Source organism: Lepidochelys kempii, chromosome 15, assembly GCF_965140265.1.
Source record: "Lepidochelys kempii isolate rLepKem1 chromosome 15, rLepKem1.hap2, whole genome shotgun sequence".
In the NCBI taxonomy this organism is placed as follows: Eukaryota; Metazoa; Chordata; order Testudines; family Cheloniidae; genus Lepidochelys; species Lepidochelys kempii.
The window spans coordinates 5,868,537-5,886,127 of NC_133270.1; the positions used below are offsets into that span (position 1 = coordinate 5,868,537).

General features: G+C 51.4%; 1 protein-coding gene across 2 annotated transcripts in view; it reads left to right on the forward strand.

Moving 5' to 3' along the window:
- SCARF2 (scavenger receptor class F member 2) overlaps positions 1-17,591 on the forward strand; it is a 107,376-nt gene that overhangs the window by 19,356 nt on the left and 70,429 nt on the right. For both annotated transcript variants that reach the window (XM_073313044.1, XM_073313045.1), the window contains exons 3-6: positions 3,010-3,111; positions 7,037-7,556; positions 7,784-8,002; positions 10,023-10,151. In XM_073313044.1, coding sequence (XP_073169145.1) covers positions 3,010-3,111; positions 7,037-7,556; positions 7,784-8,002; positions 10,023-10,151 — 970 coding nt within the window. The remainder of the gene's footprint in view (positions 1-3,009; positions 3,112-7,036; positions 7,557-7,783; positions 8,003-10,022; positions 10,152-17,591) is intronic.

Sequence of the window (17,591 nt, forward strand, 5' to 3'; positions counted from 1 at the left end):
AGCTTCAGTGGACGTTGCTACAGCTCCAGTGCCAGACGTTCGGCCTGAACGTGTCTGCAGTGAGTGGAAGAAGCAAGTGATGGGGATTTGGGGCTCTGTTGTGGACACTCACTGAAGTTCCCAGTGGAAGGGAAGGTCGTAACTTAAGGCACGTCCTAGATATGGCAGGATAATAGTGCGTATTCCACAGCGTGCTCTTCATTTCTGCAAGGAGAGCTCTGGCCGGGGCTGCTCCAGGGTAGGGTCATCTGAAGGTACTGTTACAATCAATCGGTTATTGTCAGTGGTTCAAAGCTCCCCTGGGGGCTGAAGCTCAGCTTTCAGTGCCTCTGTCTCTAGAGAGCTTTGTTGAGTTCAGGTCTGCAAGAGTGAGTGTGTGGGGATTGAGAATTCTTGGACCTTGGATTCCCAGAGCGCAGCTGTGAAACTTTGGGAGGCTATTTTTGGATTCCTGTAAAACTTCCCACAGTTCCAGCTGGCCCCAGTATCCCTGACTTCCTGTTGTGTGGTATTGCTCTGCGCTGCTCAGCGGCTGCGTGTTCGTGCTGGAGGAAAGGCTTCCTGCCTATGTGTGTTCTGTGCACGGCCTCGCTTGAATGCAACATTCAGTCTGAGCGTGTATCACATAAGTCCAGGGAATTCAGAGATAACGGTTCCCGCAGGAAAATTAAGTGAGCTCCTTTGCATCTCCTGCATATACGAAGGTAACAATATAACAAACAAATACCTCAAGGTTTGCATTTAACACTAATTATGATACTTTGCATGGGTGTAGTGCCTTTTATCTGACACTCTCAAAATGCTTCATGAGGTGGGGGATAAATTAACCTCTTAGCATCTCCATCTGGAAGCCTCTCTCAAGGTCTCACAGCAGTCGGGGTCAATCAGGAAGGCAATCCAGGTTTCCTCAGCCCCAGGCCTCTTCTCACCACTAGACTCCAAGCCTCCCTCAGTCTGGTTTGTCTCATCTAGCTGTCTCTTTGAGGGCTTTCAGAATCCATCACCATAGCATCTGGGAGCTTCCCAGGTAAGATGGACTGTATGGAGTCCCCTGCTCTTCTCCCTTCCCTGGGTGAGGAGGCTCTTCTGGTGACTGCCAGCACTTTACCTACAGCTCTCATGGGCTTCGGCTGGGGCTTGTGAGCTGCGATGTGCACAGCTGTTGATCATGGGTGCAGATGCGGTCGCTGAGGTAGCTGGAACCTGGCCTTTTGCTGGCTTTACAGATCAGGACCGAGGCTGTGGACTGGGAACCAGTGGAAGGAACTGAGTACAAGGGAGATGTGCTCACGGGCCCAGCAGCCTTGCCCATTGAAGGGCTGCTACCCTGTGTTCAGGCTGCAGCTCTTGCATTTCATCCACGCTCAGCTCAGTGCACAGCTTGCAGCAGTAATGCAGCCTGGAGGTGACCACCACACGGATCCATGCGGAAGGGAGGACGGAGGTGCCTCGCGAAGGCACACCTGGACTAGAGAGCACCATGGAGTCATGCTGGCCCTTTCTGTGAGTGCGGGTCAGCTGCTCCCGGATCAGTGAGGTTCCACCCCATGGGTGGAACACTGCAGGGATGCTGGTGGGGGCAGGCGAGGCTCCAGTCATGTCACCTTGGGAGAACAGGAGCCAGGAACAGCATCAAGCACTGGGCAGGATACCTGTGCTGCTCCCAGCCGGAGCAATCCTCAGCCTCGGGCTAGCCCTGGGCAGTGCCATTGCCCCCTTGTAGTGGGGCAGCCAACACGCTGCTGCTGGCTGCAAGGACAGAGGAGGAGCTTCCCCTAGAGCAGAAGGGTCAGAGCCAGCTCAGGCAGGGAGCTGTCTCCAGCAGAGGATACGGAGAGCCTTTTGTGAACCTTGCTGGCTTTGCTGGACCCAAGTGGCTGAGGAGAGGTGTCTGACCCATGCCCTGCCCCCTGTGCCAGGCCCCAGCCTAATCCATGTGGTGTGCTGTGCCCGGGGCGATGGAAGCTCCATGAGATGTGTTGCCTCCTGGAGGTCAGCGCCTGTGACAGAGGAGGCAGGCACCCTTTTCCTCCTCTCCCTGTGATCCTCCCAGGGGGCCTGGCCGAGTCATCTGGCTCCATGCTGCCAGGCGCTGCCTTAGCTGTGTCGGCCAGAGGCTGCCTGGCACTCCCAAGGCCTGGAGACTGGCATCCCCTCATCCCCTGAAGATGGCCGGCTGATGCTGCTTTTGACTACTGTGTTCATTTAGGTTTGTAACAGGATTGACCCTAGCTGCCATGTTCTATCCAGGGTTTTGCAGGAGACTTCCGTCCTTCCCCTCTTGCAGCACCCTTGGCCTGTCGTTCGCCCAGAGCCAGTGCAGGGCCTCCCTGTCAGCGAGGCATCTCCCCCTCCACTCCCCAGGCAGACCTCCTGCCAGATCCCAGAGTGTCATGGCACCCACTTTTGCCAGCCAAACCCTTGCTGTGGGGTTTAGTGTGGCACCCAGAGTCCTGTGAGACTGCCGTTGCCCAACTCCAGGGCAAGAAGAGGCTAAGGGGAAGCAGCCTCCTTCTCTTAGACCAGCACTGCACCGAGGGTGACCAGATAGCAAGTGTGAACAATCGGGATGAGGTGGGCGGGTCATAGATGCCTATATAAGAAAAAGCCCCAAATATCAGGACTGTTCCTATAAAATTGGGACATCTGGTCACCCTGACCGCACCAGACTGGACTCTTGTCTTCTCCCACCCTGGTGACCTTGATCTTCCACCCAAAGCACCTTATCAGGTGTCCAGAAGGCAGCAGTTCGCGGAGCACCAAGGCACCAGTTGCTCTTCTGCCGCTGCCTCCTGGCTCCATCCAGGATCCCCCCTCCACCCGGGGAAATGCACTGGTGCCGCTGGTTTCCCAAGGGTTGCTGGGGAGGAGAGTGGTGGTGCTGCCTCGTGCCTACTCTCCTAGACTGCTGGAGAACTTCCTCCCTTCCCTTCTCTAGCAGGGAGTGCTCAGCCCTGGCTTTGCCTTTCCCTGCCCTGTCACTGTACGTCTCTCCCTTTCTCTTGGCAGCCGTGTGCGAGGGGAATTTCACCTGCAAGGAGAACGAGGTGTGCGTGAGACCCAGTGAGTGCCGCTGCCGCCATGGATACTTCGGGGCCAACTGTGACACCAGTGAGTATCGGGCATCTGTTGGAGCTGGGCGTCAGCAGCTCTGACCTCTGTCCTGGCACCATCCCATAGCGGAGTGACACAGCCCTGCCTAGCTTGGGTTAGTGCATAAGCAGTAAAGTCAGTGAGTGCAAAAGCTCTGCTCCGGCAGTATTGGTGATAAAAGCAGACAGGGAGTACAGGGTTAACTCACCCCCCTGCACATGCCCTCTGAGTGTTTGAGGTGATATTGGCCCTTTTGCATGTTGTGCTCTTTCGTTTAGAAATTGCACTTGGGATAGATGCCTGCTGACCTCTTTGCTTGGGACTTGCCCAGGCTTGGACATTACAGGCTGCAAATTGTTCTGTTTGCTCCTTGGCTGGAAGCTGACATTTTCTAGCTGGATTGCATCTTCTAAAGAGAAGCATGGAGCAGGGCAGCCTCTGTGCACTCTGGGAGCCCACACTGGGTCCTACAAGGGCCATACTGGTGAATGGGTGGCAGCGCGCTGCTCCAACTGCTTACTTATACATGCTTCACCAAGTTACAAACACGAGGCTGGAGCCTCCAGGGAGTCAGACAGGGCAAGTTCTAGGTCTGAGTGCCCAGGAGTGATCACCCCTACAAACTCATTCCAGGAGTTGTGGGCGAAAGGGGTGGCAGGGCTAGATGTAGCAGTTGGACAAAGCTTCCCCCTTTCAAAATCCTTGTTCCCGCTCCAGAAGGGCCACTTCATAGAATCATAGAATATCAGGGTTGGAAGGGACCTCAGGAGGTCATCTAGTCCAACCCCTTGCTCAAAGCAGGACCAATCCCCAAATAAATCATCCCAGCCAGGGCTTTGTCAAGCCTGACCTTAAAAACTTCTAGGGAAGGAGATTCCACCACCTCCCTCGGTAACGCATTCCAGTGTTTCACCACCCTCATAGTGAAAAAGTTTTTCCTAATATCCAACCTAAATCTCCCACACTGCAACTTGAGACCATTACTCCTTGTTCTGTCATCTGCTACCACTGAGAACAGTCTAGATCCGTCCTCTTTAGAACCCCCTTTCAGGTAGTTGAAAGCAGCTATCAAATCCCCCTCATTCTTCTCTTCTGAAGACTAAACATCCCCAGTTCCCTGAGCCTGTCCTCCTAAGTCATGTGTTCCAGTCCCCTAATCATTTTTGTTGCCCTCCGCTGGACGTTTTCCAATTTTTTCAAATCCTTCTTGTAGTGTGGGGCCCAAAACTGGACACAGTACTCCAGATGAGGCCTCATCAATGTCGAATAGAGGGGAACGATCACGTCCCTCGATCTGCTGGCAATGCCCCTACTTATACATCCCAAAATGCCATTGGCCTTCTTGGCAACAAGGGCACACTGTTGACTCATATCCAACTTCTCATCTACTGTAACCCCTACGTCCTTTTCTGCAGAATTGCTGCCGACCCTTTCGGTCCTTAGTCTGTAGTGGTGCATGGGATTCTTCTGTCCTAAGTGCAGGACTCTGCACTTGTCCTTGTTGAACCTCATCAGATTTCCTTTGGCCCAATCCTCCAATTTGTCTAGGTCCTTCTGTATCCTATCCCTACCTGCCACCATATCTATCACTCCTCCCAGTTTAGTGTCATCTGCAAACTTTCTGAGGGTGCAATCCACACCCTCCTCCAGATCATTAATGAAGATATTGAACAAAACCGGCCTCAGGACCGACCCCTGGGGCACTTCCCAAGGTGCAGGCTCACCACAGTGTTTTGCAAATCTTCAGAACTGTATTTTTCCCCAAACCAATCTGTTTGACACTTCGCACAGCAGGCTCACCTCCTCTAGTCGCCCTAGCTTCCTGGCAGCGAAGCACTGAGTACAGAATGCAAATCACCCAAACTCTCTTTGAAACTGACAGTGCTCTCTAAGTGAACAACAGAGCAGCAGCAAAGTATTCCTCGCAGGCAGAAGTGATGCAGGCTTTCCCCCAAATTCCCTGCCCCCCATCTCCTTCAGGCTGGCACCAGGAATGGAAAGTTTCAAGCCACAAGGGGGATTTCTGGGAAAGCAAACCTAGACGTTTTGCTTGCTGCTGAATAACGACAAGCTTCTCTCTTTCCTTGTCCGTACCCCAGATAGAGCACAAGAGGGAGGCATTAGCTGACCCTGTTGGCCCCCCACAGCCTCTTGGGGTCCTCGTTTCATTTACCTGCTGCCAGGGCTTAGCAAAGTGCAAAGCCTCACGCTCTGCAGTGAGATGCCCGGCACTTCTAGGGAAATGGTTGGGGCCGAAACATTTTTTGTTCATTTCGTGTGGCCAGGAAAGTGACGCTGACTAATGGTCCCGTCTTCCTCCACAGATCAGCTTCTGCTGGATTAGCAGTCAGTCTGTTCATGCCACTAACTTAAATAGGCTTTGATTCCTCCTTACTCCGGTTATCCCTGTGGAGCCAGCCCAGCCCAGCCCAGGCCAGAGAAGAGGCAGCTGGAGTCTGTTCTGGCTTATGCATCATCAGTAGCATTGTTAACTGTGTTTGGATTGCATGGGCTAAAGTGTGCTCCCATTAAGGGTACAGCAATTAAACATCTGCGGCTGGCCCAGGTCAGTTGACTTGGGCTTGCGGGGGTCAGGCTGTGGGGCTGTAATATTGCTGTGTAGACATTCAGGCTTGGGCTGGAATGTCGCAAGGTGGAGGGGTCCCAGAGCCCGGCATTTATAAAGAGCCTAGAGGGGCCAGTCACTGCAGGGTTCATTTATTGCTTCCTGGGGGAGAGGAGGAGTTGTGTGTCAATCAGAACCCTGAACCAGTGGAAAAGTCCACGTGTCTCATAACCAGCCTATGCTGACTCGTTCCTGGTGATGGCCCCAGTGCTTAATCTGTGCCAGGGCTTGGCAGTTCAGAGCCTCGGCACCTCTGGGCTCGCCACATCAGTTATGAAAGTAAAAAAATTACTTGAGTCTCGGCACCTCTTTCATTACAAATTAAGCACTGGCCGGCTCCTCTAGCTAAGGAATGGTGAACGCACCAGACCTCTCTCCCTGAGCCTATCCAGATTCTGCTGCCTCCTTGTCTAGGCAGGAGGCCTCCTCCTCACCCCTGGGCAGCTGGGGATCAGACTCTGTGTCAGTCATAGGGAAAGGTGTGTTTGATTGATTGACCAGAGATTGCTTTTGTTATGAAGCTACATGTGCAGGATGAAGCAGCTAAGGATAAGGACAGAAGTCATGCAACAGAACAAACACGTTCACCTAAATAGTAACAAACTTCTACCAAGGAGAAGAGGCACTTTGCAGTGGGAAAGCCAGGAGAAGAGGGGAGTGAGAGGCCTGTCCTGAGCTCAGCCAGACGGCTCTTGCAATTGTTGCCTCTGGAAGCTGCATCAGGGCTGGCTCCCAGCCCCTTTCCCTGCGACCTGCCCAGGCCTGTGTGTTACAGGGTGCTTTTAGGGGGTTCTGCTGAAAATTGCTTGGCTTTCTCTTTGGTTAGAAGCTGACATTGTTTCCAAATGGAGACAGCTAGAGATGCTGGCACGGCTACTGCGTTCTTGTCTCCCTGGCCCCCTCATCTTGGAATCGCATGTTCTGTGGCAGCAGGAACGGCAGCACTGCCAGTGGGCGCTATAGACTCCTGCGGGACCTGCTGGGTCGCTTCACCTGCCGGGGCAGATCAATGTGCAGACAGAGAGCCTGTGTGAGATGTGCTGGGGAAATGTGCCTGTGAATGATGCTTGGCTGCTGTTGCTGACTGCATGCAAGTGCCCTGCACTGCTCTTGGCGCAGAACCGGGGCTATACAGACCCACAGTCAGCAGATGAGTGTGCTGGGCAGGGCTCCTTTAAACTTGGGTTTGGAGCTGCAGTCCTCTAAGGAGCTGCAGCTGGTACGTAAGCTGACAGGATGATGGTAGGAGGGGCCTGGTGACCGACCAAGGGACTTGGTGGCTGCTTAGTAAGTGCTGGTGTGTTGCTTGTTTTGCAGAATGTCCCCGCCAGTTCTGGGGTCCAGACTGCAAGGAAATGTGCAGCTGCCACCCCAATGGCCAGTGTGAGGATGTCACGGGCCACTGCACATGCAACCCCAATCGCTGGGGGCCCAAGTGTGAGAACGCCTGTCTCTGCAAGCATGGCAAATGTGACCAGAAGACGGGCAAGTGCACCTGTGAGCCCAACTGGTGGGGTCCCCAGTGCTCCAGCTCGTGTTACTGCAGTCTCAACTCCCAGTGTGACCAGCAGACGGGGACGTGCATCTGCCAGCCCGGCTGGTGGGGCCGGGGCTGCAACAACCAGTGCGTCTGCAACAACTCGCCATGCGAGCAGTTCACTGGGCGCTGCCAGTGCCGGGAGCGAATGTTTGGCCCGCGCTGCGACCGCTACTGTCAGTGCTACAAGGGGAAATGTAACCAGGTGGATGGTACCTGCACCTGTGAGCCGGGATATCGGGGCAAGTACTGCCGGGAGCCCTGCCCAGCGGGCTTCTACGGACAAGGCTGCAGGAGGCGGTAAGTGTGCAGGGCCTTGGGCAGGTTCAGGACCCCATGCTGCACTGGGCCCTGCCCGTCCGGTGTTCTTGCAAGTTGAAGACAGTCCCTGTTTCATCTGTCTTGTGCAGTCACTGCTTGGTCCAATAGCTGAGTCCTGCCCATGATGGGGCGGGAGGGAGGGGTGAGCGTGGGGGTGTTCAAATGATTGCTCACGTTCGGGTTGTGCTCCCTGTTGGCATCTGTAGGTGTGGGCAGTGCAAAGGGCTGCAGCCCTGCACCATCGCGGATGGCCGCTGCCTGGCATGTGAAGCTGGCTGGAATGGCACCAAGTGTGATCAGGCCTGCTTGTCAGGTTTCTACGGAGACGGCTGCGAGAAAATCTGCCCCCTGTGCAAAGATGGCCACACCTGCAACCACATCAATGGCAAGTGCTCGCACTGCAATCCCGGCTGGATTGGAGACAGGTGAGTGGAGGCTGGGAGGCTGCTTTGTGAGGAACCAGGCTGCAAGCTCCTGTGCTTTTCCACTGGCCAAGGCAACTGAGGCTGTGCAGGACATTTGTGGCACTACCTGCATTAGACCTGTGGTCCCCTGACTCCTGTCGTTTGCCCACTAGACAATGCTGCCTTCCTCTGAATACCATTTAAAGCCTTCTTCTGGGATTGGCACTCCCCTCCTTCTGGGGCATCAAACATGCTGGCGCTTTGCATAGTGCTCGGTCAACATGCCCCAGTCTTGCCACGGAGCCACCCTGCTGGAAGCTCTGGCCAATCACAGACTGACATTGTCCTGGCCAGTCAGAGCATTCTGGCCCCAGTCTGCTTCCTCTAAGGTCAGGAAGTGCAAAATGCTTCCCCCAGTCCCTGAAAGCCACCAACCTCACCAGCCTGCACCCTGCTCCCGGGTGTGAGCTGGTGGGATGCAGCACCCAAGGGAGAAGCATCTCGCGCTATGGGAGCACACGGTACAGGATGCAGCATCTGAGCCCAGTACAATGGAAACACATCACAAAAAACAAACCTGTTGCTCACCGGGTGTTCCTCTTTCACTGGGGCCTGGCCTAATCCAGCCTGCAGGAAACAGAGCCATAGCACCTCTGACGGACCAAGAGAGAGAATGGCAGCCCCCTCCTCCATGCCCAGAAGCTGCCTGCAGAGGACAGAGCTGTGGCCTCTTGCCATGCATTGCAGAGGCTGTGTTGAGCTCTGCCCAGCCCTGGTGGCTCTGGCTACTCCAGGGCACTGCTCACCCCAGGGACCCCTGCTCTGTCAAGTCACTCCCTGCCCCAGCCCACTGAAATGTGCCCAGTGCTTGCTGCTCCGCTGGAGCAGGCGGCCCGTGCGGCCAGCTCCCTGGGGATGCTCAGACGGACCCTTTCTTTCTACTCCATGTTGTCAGCTCTGGAATTCACTGCGGGTTTGTAAGCCCAGCAAATGGGAGAAGCGTTAGCAGGAAGACAAGCCGTGTTTCGCTGGGCTGTTGTCTAACCGAATGGGTCACTGTCTCATCAGGTTGGCAGAATATCCTGTCCCACCTCTAATCCAGGCAGAAAGTGCCATCCAAGCAGCTCCTGCTCTGTGTTCTCTCCAGAGGAATTTATGGCTGGGCCTGGGCTCCAGCTAGAAGCCAGTCTCAGAGCAGAGCATGGGCAGTGGCTGGTGGGGACGTCCTGGGGTGCTGGTCTCAGAGCATAGTGTGGGCAGTGGCTGGGGGGATGTCCCTGGGGGCCGGTCTCAGAGTAGAGCATGGGCAGGGAATGATGGGGAGAGGTATCGCAGGCAGATCATGGTTAGTGAGGTGAAGAGAAGGAGAGTGTCCCAGGATGGTGCCAAAGGCTCTGCCGACTCCTGTCTGTGCTGTGTGGTCTCGGGAGGTGCCTCTTTGCTGCAATCACAGCTTCACCTACCAGATAGGCCGTAATCCAGTAGCAAGAGTGCCAGGCCAGCACTAAAGCTGCCTCCCACAATGGCTACGGGTCCCACCAGCAATCATGGCACCTGCACTCGCGATCTGGAGCTCTCAGAGCGTTTGCGGTGGCCCTGTGGTTTGAATCCCAGCTAGGGCCTCACACGGGCAGCACTGTGAGCTGTGGTTGACGTAGGCTGCTGCTTTCCCAGGAGGCCTAGAAAGAGCCCAATGTGCTGAGAGAGGCAGCAGAATCTTTCCTTTTGCTTCCTACATACCTCACAAACATTGTGAGCAATACGTGACTGGGCCCGGCACTCCCTTCATGGAGCTAAGGGTCAATTGGCTGAGGTGGAAAATGGCCTGGCAGCTCCCAGCAGCTAAACCCAGTCCTTCTGTATTGGGGACAGGGAGGGCCCATGCAAGGGCAGTGGCTTTGCAGCACTCAAATGCATTTGTCTGGAGAGTCCAGCAGCTGCACCAGGCTGCCTGACCCTGCCAGCGTGGCTATGCCAGCTCTCAGGGCATGGTCTCCTCTGGTGCCCGCCCTGTAACCTGCTCCTTTTGGCCCTTTCCTAGGTGTGAAACCAAGTGTCGTAACGGGACATATGGCGAGAATTGTGCCTTTGTGTGCAGTGACTGCTTCAACGGGGAGTGCCACTTTGAGACGGGCAGATGCCTCTGCCGGGCAGGCTCTCACGGCACCTAGTAAGTGACTCTTGCGTCTTGCACTCTGTGCGGCTGGTGTGCTGGGTGTGTGGGCTGCTCCGGCCACTGCAGACCTGTCTGGATAAACACACATGGATTTGGGCACATGGGTGGGGCTGTCTCTGACATCCCCAGGAGAGGAGGCTGTGGGGAAGAGCCCAGAGGAGTATGACAGTGACCGGTGCTTAATTTGTAATGAAAGAGGTGCCAGGGCTCAAGCCATTTACTTTCGTAACTGACGTGGCAAACCCAGAGGTGCCGGGTCTATGAACTGCAAAGTCCAGCGGTGCCGGGGCTCAGCCTTAGCAAGCCCTGGCACAAATTAAGCCTTGACGGTGTCCCCTAAATACTCCCTTTGAAGCCTGCAGAATACACTGTGTGTGGAGGAGCGTGCCTTTTGATTGGAAGCACAACTCCCTCCAGGGGGAGCTAATTGATTACTGTTCGTTTTGTACTAGCTGGGGTGGCAGGTGAGGGGGGCTTTGCATGTGTCAGAACAAATGAACCCGCAGTGTATCAGTGAAAAGTTATTCTTATTTCTTCATTCCTTGCTTCCATCTGCTTGAACCCCATCAATGAATTATCTGGGCCTGTTTCCTATTTTCAGTTGCAGACAGAGCACTATACTTTTCCATTTTCACAAACCACCCTTTCCAGGCTGCTCGGTGTTCATCTAGATACTCAAGCAGAATTTGCTGTAGAATATACCTGGATTTTATGTGATATTTTCTTTTTGTTGTTACGCTGGTTTTCACTGTGAGATCCTTGACTTTAGCAAAGCTTTTGACACGGTCTCCCACAGTATTCTTGGCAGCAAGTTAAAGACATATGGGCTGGATGAATGGACTATAAGGTGGATAGAAAATTGGCTAGATTGTCGGGCTCAACGGGTAGTGATCAATGGCTGCATGTCTAGTTGGCAGCCAGTATCCAGTGGAGTGCCCCAAGGGTCAGTCCTCGGGCCGGTTTTGTTCAATATCTTCATTAATGATCTGGAGGATGGTGTGGATTGCACCCTCAGCAAGTTTGCAGATGACACTAAACTGGGAGGAGAGGTAGATACACTGGAGGGTAGGGATAGGATACAGAGGGACCTAGACAAATGAGAGGATTGGGCCAAAAGAAATCTGATGAGGTTCAACAAGGACAAGTGCAGAGTCCTGCACTTAGGACGGAAGAATCCCATGCACTGCTACAGACTAGGGACCGAATGGCTCGGCAGCAGTTCTGCAGAAAAGGACGTAGGGTTTACAGTGGACGAGAAGCTGGATATGAGTCAACAGTGTGCCGTCGTTGCCAAGAAGGCCATTGGCATTTTGGGATGTGTACGTAGGGGCATTGCCAGCAGATCGAGGGACTTGATCGATCCCCTCTATTTGACATTGGTGAGGCCTCATCTGCAGTACCGTGTCCAGTTTTGGGCCCCACACTACAAGAAGGATGTGGAAAAATTGGAAAGAGTCCAGCGGAGGGCAACAAAGATGATTAGGGGACTGGAACACATGACTTATGAGGAAAGGCTGAGGGAACTGGGATTGTTTAGTCTGCAGAAGAGAAGAATGAGGGGGGATTTGATAGCTGCTTTCAACTACCTGAAAGGGGGTTTCAAAGAGGATGGATCTAGACTGTTCTGAGTGGTAGCTGATGACAGAACGCAATGCCATCCACAGCCTCAGAAACAACTCTGACATCATAATCAAAAAGGCTGACAAAGGAGGTGCTGTTGTCGTCATGAATAGGTCGGAATATGAACAAGAGGCTGCTCGGCAGCTCTCCAACACGAGTTTCTACAAGCCATTACCCTCTGATCCCACTGAGAGTTACCAAAAGCAACTACAGCATTTGCTCAAGAAACTTCCTGAAAAAGCACAAGATCAAATCCGCACAGACACACCCCTGGAACCCCGACCTGGGATATTCTATCTACTACCCAAGATCCATAAACCTGGAAATCCTGGGCGCCCCATCATCTCAGGCATTGGCACCCTGACAGCAGGATTGTCTGGCTATGTAGACTCCCTCCTCAGGCCCTACGCTACCAGCACTCCCAGCTACCTTGGAGACACCACTGACTTCCTGAGGAAACTACAATCCATCGGTGATCTTCCTGATAACACCATCCTGGCCACTATGGATGTAGAAGCCCTCTACACCAACATTCCACACAAAGATGGACTACAAGCCGTCAAGAACACTATCCCCGATAATGTCACGGCTAACCTGGTGGCTGAACTTTGTGACTTTGTCCTTACCCATAACTACTTCACATTTGGGGACAATGTATACCTTCAGATCAGCGGCACTGCTATGGGTACCCGCATGGCCCCACAGTATGCCAACATTTTTATGGCTGATTTAGAACAACGCTTCCTCAGCTCTCGTCCCCTAAAGCCCCTACTCTACTTGCGCTATATTGATGACATCTTCATCATCTGGACCCATGGAAAAGAAGCCCTTGAGGAATTCCACCATGATTTCAACAATTTCCATCCCACCACCAACCTCAGCCTGGTCCAGTCCACACAAGAGATCCACTTCCTGGACACTACAGTGCTAATAAACAATGGTCACATAAACACCACCCTATACCGGAAACCTACTGACCGCTATTCCTACCTGCATGCCTCCAGCTTTCACCCTGACCACACCACACGATCCATCGTCTACAGCCAAGCTCTGCGATACAACCGCATTTGCTCCAACCCCTCAGACAGAGACAAACACCTACAAGATCTCTGTCAAGCTTTCTTACAACTACAATACCCACCTGCAGAAGTAAAGAAACAGATTGATAGAGCCAGAAGAGTTCCCAGAAGTTACCTACTACAGGACAGGCCTAACAAAGAAAATAACAGAACGCCACTAGCCGTCACCTTCAGCCCCCAACTAAAACCCCTCCAACGCATTATTAAGGATCTACAACCTATCCTAAAGGATGACCCAACACTCTCACAAATCTTGGGAGACAGGCCAGTCCTTGCCTACAGACAGCCCCGCAACCTGAAGCAAATACTCACCAACAACCACATACCACACAACAGAACCACTAACCCAGGAACTTATCCTTGCAACAAAGCCCGTTGCCAACCGTGCCCACATATCTATTCAGGGGACACCATCACAGGGCCTAATAACATCAGCCACACTATCAGAGGCTCGTTCACCTGCACATCCACCAATGTGATATATGCCATCATGTGCCAGCAATGCCCCTCTGCCATGTACATTGGTCAAACTGGACAGTCTCTACGTAAAAGAATAAATGGACACAAATCAGATGTCAAGAATTATAACATTCATAAACCAGTCGGAGAACACTTCAATCTCTCTGGTCACGCGATCACAGACATGAAGGTCGCTATCTTAAAACAAAAAAACTTCAAATCCAGACTCCAGCGAGAAACTGCTGAATTGGAATTCATTTGCAAATTGGATACTATTAATTTAGGCTTAAATAGAGACTTGGAGTGGCTAAGTCATTATGCAAGGTAGCCTGTTTCCTCTTGTTTTTTCCTACCCCCCCCCCCAGATGTTCTGGTTTAACTTGGATTTTAACTTGAAGAGTGGTCAGTTTGGATGAGCTATTACCAGCAGGAGAGTGAGTTTGTGTGTGTATGGGGGTGGGGGGGATGTGAGAACCTGGATTTATGCAGGAAATAGCCCAGCTTAATTGTCATGCACATTGTGTAAAGAGTTATCACTTTGGATGGGCTATCACCAGCAGGAGAGTGAATTTGTGTGGGGGGGTGGAGGGTGAGAAAACCTGGATTTGTGCTGGAAATCACTTTAGATAAGCTATTACCAGCAGGACAGTGGGGTGGGAATAGGTATTGTTTCATATTCTCTGTGTATATATAAAGCCTGCTGCAGTTTCCACGATATGCATCTGAAGAAGTGAGCTGTAGCTCACGAAAGCTTATGCTCTAATAAATTGGTTAGTCTCTAAGGTGCCACAAGTCCTCCTTTTCTTTTTGCGAATACAGACTAACACGGCTGTTACTCTAGAACAAGGAGTAATGGTCTCAAATTGCAGTGTGGGAGATTTAGGTTGGATATTAGAAAAAACTTTTTCACTATGAGGGTGGTGAAACACTGGAATGCGTTACCGAGGGAGGTGGTGGAATCTCCTTCCCTAGAAGTTTTTAAGGTCAGGCTTGACAAAGCCCTGGCTGGGATGATTTAGTCCTGCTTTGAGCAGGGGGTTGGACTAGATGACCTCCTGAGGTCCCTTCCAACCCTGATATTCTATGATTCTATGAAGTGGCCCTGCTGGAGCGGGAACAAGGATTTTGAAAGGGGGAATCTTTGTCCAACTGCTACATGATATTCTATGATCCCAAAATAGAGGGACTAACTGAATACAATTCTTAATACAAGAGAGTAATTGCAAGTAAAGCAATATCTTACTTTCCAAACCCCTATCACCTGCCACCATTCCAGAGACAACTCAGTATTGTTGCGCATTCATTATCACCTTTTGTACACCTTGGAATATTTGCTTGTAAATGGATGACTCGGAAAAGGCCTGGAGTACACCAGTGCCACTTTTGTTCCACCCAGTCCAGGGAAGGTGGGGCTTTTTGTGATTTTCACCAATCAAAAACCAGCCAAAGAGAAAACCAACAACACAAACCCACTGAGAAAGTCAGCGACAAAGCAAATAAACAAGCAGAACTCTCAGAAGGTATTTGAAATGGAACAGAAAACACATCCTGTGTTATTCATGTCACACGCACGTTCATCCCTCAGACATAAACAGGCACACCTCGTTCAACACGAAAAACCTGCTGTGCTGTGAGGAAAACACAAAAAGCCTAGAATCCGCGTGTGTAATTAGATCAAGCCAAATTTCTGCTGACACAATGACAGTGGTGTCATGAATCTGCTAGGTCCCACCCAAAGCACCTTGAATTGCTTAGGGAAGCCTCTCTGTAGAGCCCTTTGTTGTGGAAAATGTCCACTGTGGTTTTGCTCAAAGTCCTTCTGGTGGTAACTGGCTGATAATATAGAGACATGCTCTTCCTGAGAGTTCAACCAAGAGTCACTGGAAAATTTTCTTGTCCAGTTAAGCAGCCGGGAGGCTGACGGTGATTGTAGAAGCAGGTGTGAACTTCCACAATCTGCTTTAGGAGACTGTTGGTTGTTTTTTCAGTGCACGGAGTGGTTCCAGCTCAGGATGATTGAACCTGATCATTCTCTCCTCCCGTTTGTTATATTTCCATTATCAGCCCTTATGGTGGATATAACAGCCTTGGGAACAATTCATGGTCACCAATCTTTGCTAATAGTGATTCTCTGCATGATTTAACTGTCGGCAGTAAGTGCTCTAGCCAAGGATCCTAGGGTAGGTTTCATCCAAGCCTGAAGATTAGCTGGAAATTCAGGTCTCTCTTTCAATTAATTGGTAAGATCTCTGTCTTGGAGAGGCTTATCTTGAACCCTAAGAACGTTCCCTCTTCCTGTATGAGAGCAAATAGTGTTTGGAGGGAGGAGTATGTATTGTGCATAACAGGGAGGGAGAAAAGCCGCCATATTCCTCGTTCTGATGGGAAGAAGGATTTAGTTGTTATGCAAATGACACAAACATTAGGTGAGTGGTAAATATTGAAGAGGACTGGTCAGTGATAATTGGGATCACTTGGTAAAGTGGGCACAAGCAAACAATACACGTTTTAGTACAACTAAATATAAATATATATATCTAGGAACAAAAAATATAGGATAAAAGATTTAGAAAACCTGACCTATGAGGAAAGGTTACAACAATTGGGCATGTTTAGTCTGGAGAAAAGAAGACTGAGGGCAGACCCGATAACAGTCTTCAGAGCCGTTACTTACAGGATGGGGGACTCTATCCCTGGAAACAGTGACTCTGAAAGATTTGGGGATCATGGTTAAGGCTACATTTTAGTCTCAGGTATTTTTAGTAAAAGTCATGGACAGGTCATGGGGAGTAAAAAACAGTTCACGGCCCGTGACTTGTTCATGACTTTTACTATATACCCCTAATTAAAACTTGGGCTGGGGCATTGTGGGTGCTCTGGGGTGGAGGGTCGGGGGTGCTGCAGGTGCTGTGGAAAGTAGCCCGGGACCCTTGCTGGTGCTGGGAGGGGGGTCAGGCAGTGGCTTGTGGCCCGGTGTCCCTGCTGGTGCTGGGGGTGGGAGGGGCAGGCAGCACATGAGAACCGCAGCTAATGGGAGCTGCAGGGGCAATGCCTGCGGGTAGAGGCAGCGCGTGGAGCCCGCCTGGCTGCTCCACCTAGGAGCTGCAGGAACATGCCGGTGGAAGCCGGGGAGCCCCCCCTGCCGCCGCAGTAAGCAGTGCCACACACCTCAACCCCCTGCCCAGGCCCTGAGCCCGCTCCCACACACCCAAACTGCTGCTGCTGGCCCTGAGGTTTGACGTGATTTCTTTTTGACAAATCCATGCAGGATATTCCTTATAAGCCTATTATCCTTTAGTTTTTTTTACAAATAGATTGTTTTATAATTTTCCCAGTATCTTTCCAGGTATGAAAGTAAAGTTGGCTGGTCCATAATTCCCTGAGTTCTCTTTGTTCCCTTTTTTAAAGATAGGGACTATGTTTGCCTTTCTCCAGTCCTCTGGGACCTCACCCATCCTCCATGAGTTCTTGAAGATGGTTGCTAACAGTTTCAACATTGCGTCAGCTAGTTCCTGAATTTCATCAGGCCCCGCCAACTTGAATACATCTAACTTATCTAAATATTCTCTAACCTGTTCTTTCCCTATTTCAGCTTGTGTTCCTTCCCCCTTGTTAATATTAATTATGTGGGGTATATGTTGACCTTTAACCTTTTTAGTGAAGACTGAAGCAAAATAGGCATTAAACACCTCAGCTGTCTTCATGTCATTCGTTATTAGCTCGCCTTCCCTGCTAAGTAGAGGACCTACACTTTCCTTTTGTCTTTCTCCTGCTCCTAATGTATTTAAAGGGAGAAAGGAGTCCTTGAGAGCTGGCTGTATTTTAAAGAATCCTTATTGAGGTTACAGGGACAAACCATCCCAATGTGTAGAAAGAATAGTAAATATGGTAGGCGACCAGCTTGGCTTAACAGTGAAATCCTTGCAGATCTTAAACACAAAAAAGAAGCTTACAAGAAGTGGGAGATTGGACAAATGACCAGGGAAGAGTATAAAAATATTGCTCGGGCATGCAGGAGTGAAATCAGGAAGGCCAAATCACACCTGGAGTTGCAGCTAGCAAGAGATGTTAAGAGTAACAAGAAGGGTTTCTTCAGGTATGTTAGCAACAAGAAGAAAGTCAAGGAAAGTGTGGGCCCCTTACTGAATGAGGGAGGTAACCTAGTGACAGAGGATATGGAAAAAGCTAATGTACTCAATGCTTTTTTTGCTTCTGTCTTCACGAACAAGGTCAGCTCCCAGACTACTGCACTGGGCAGCACAGAATGGGAGGTGAC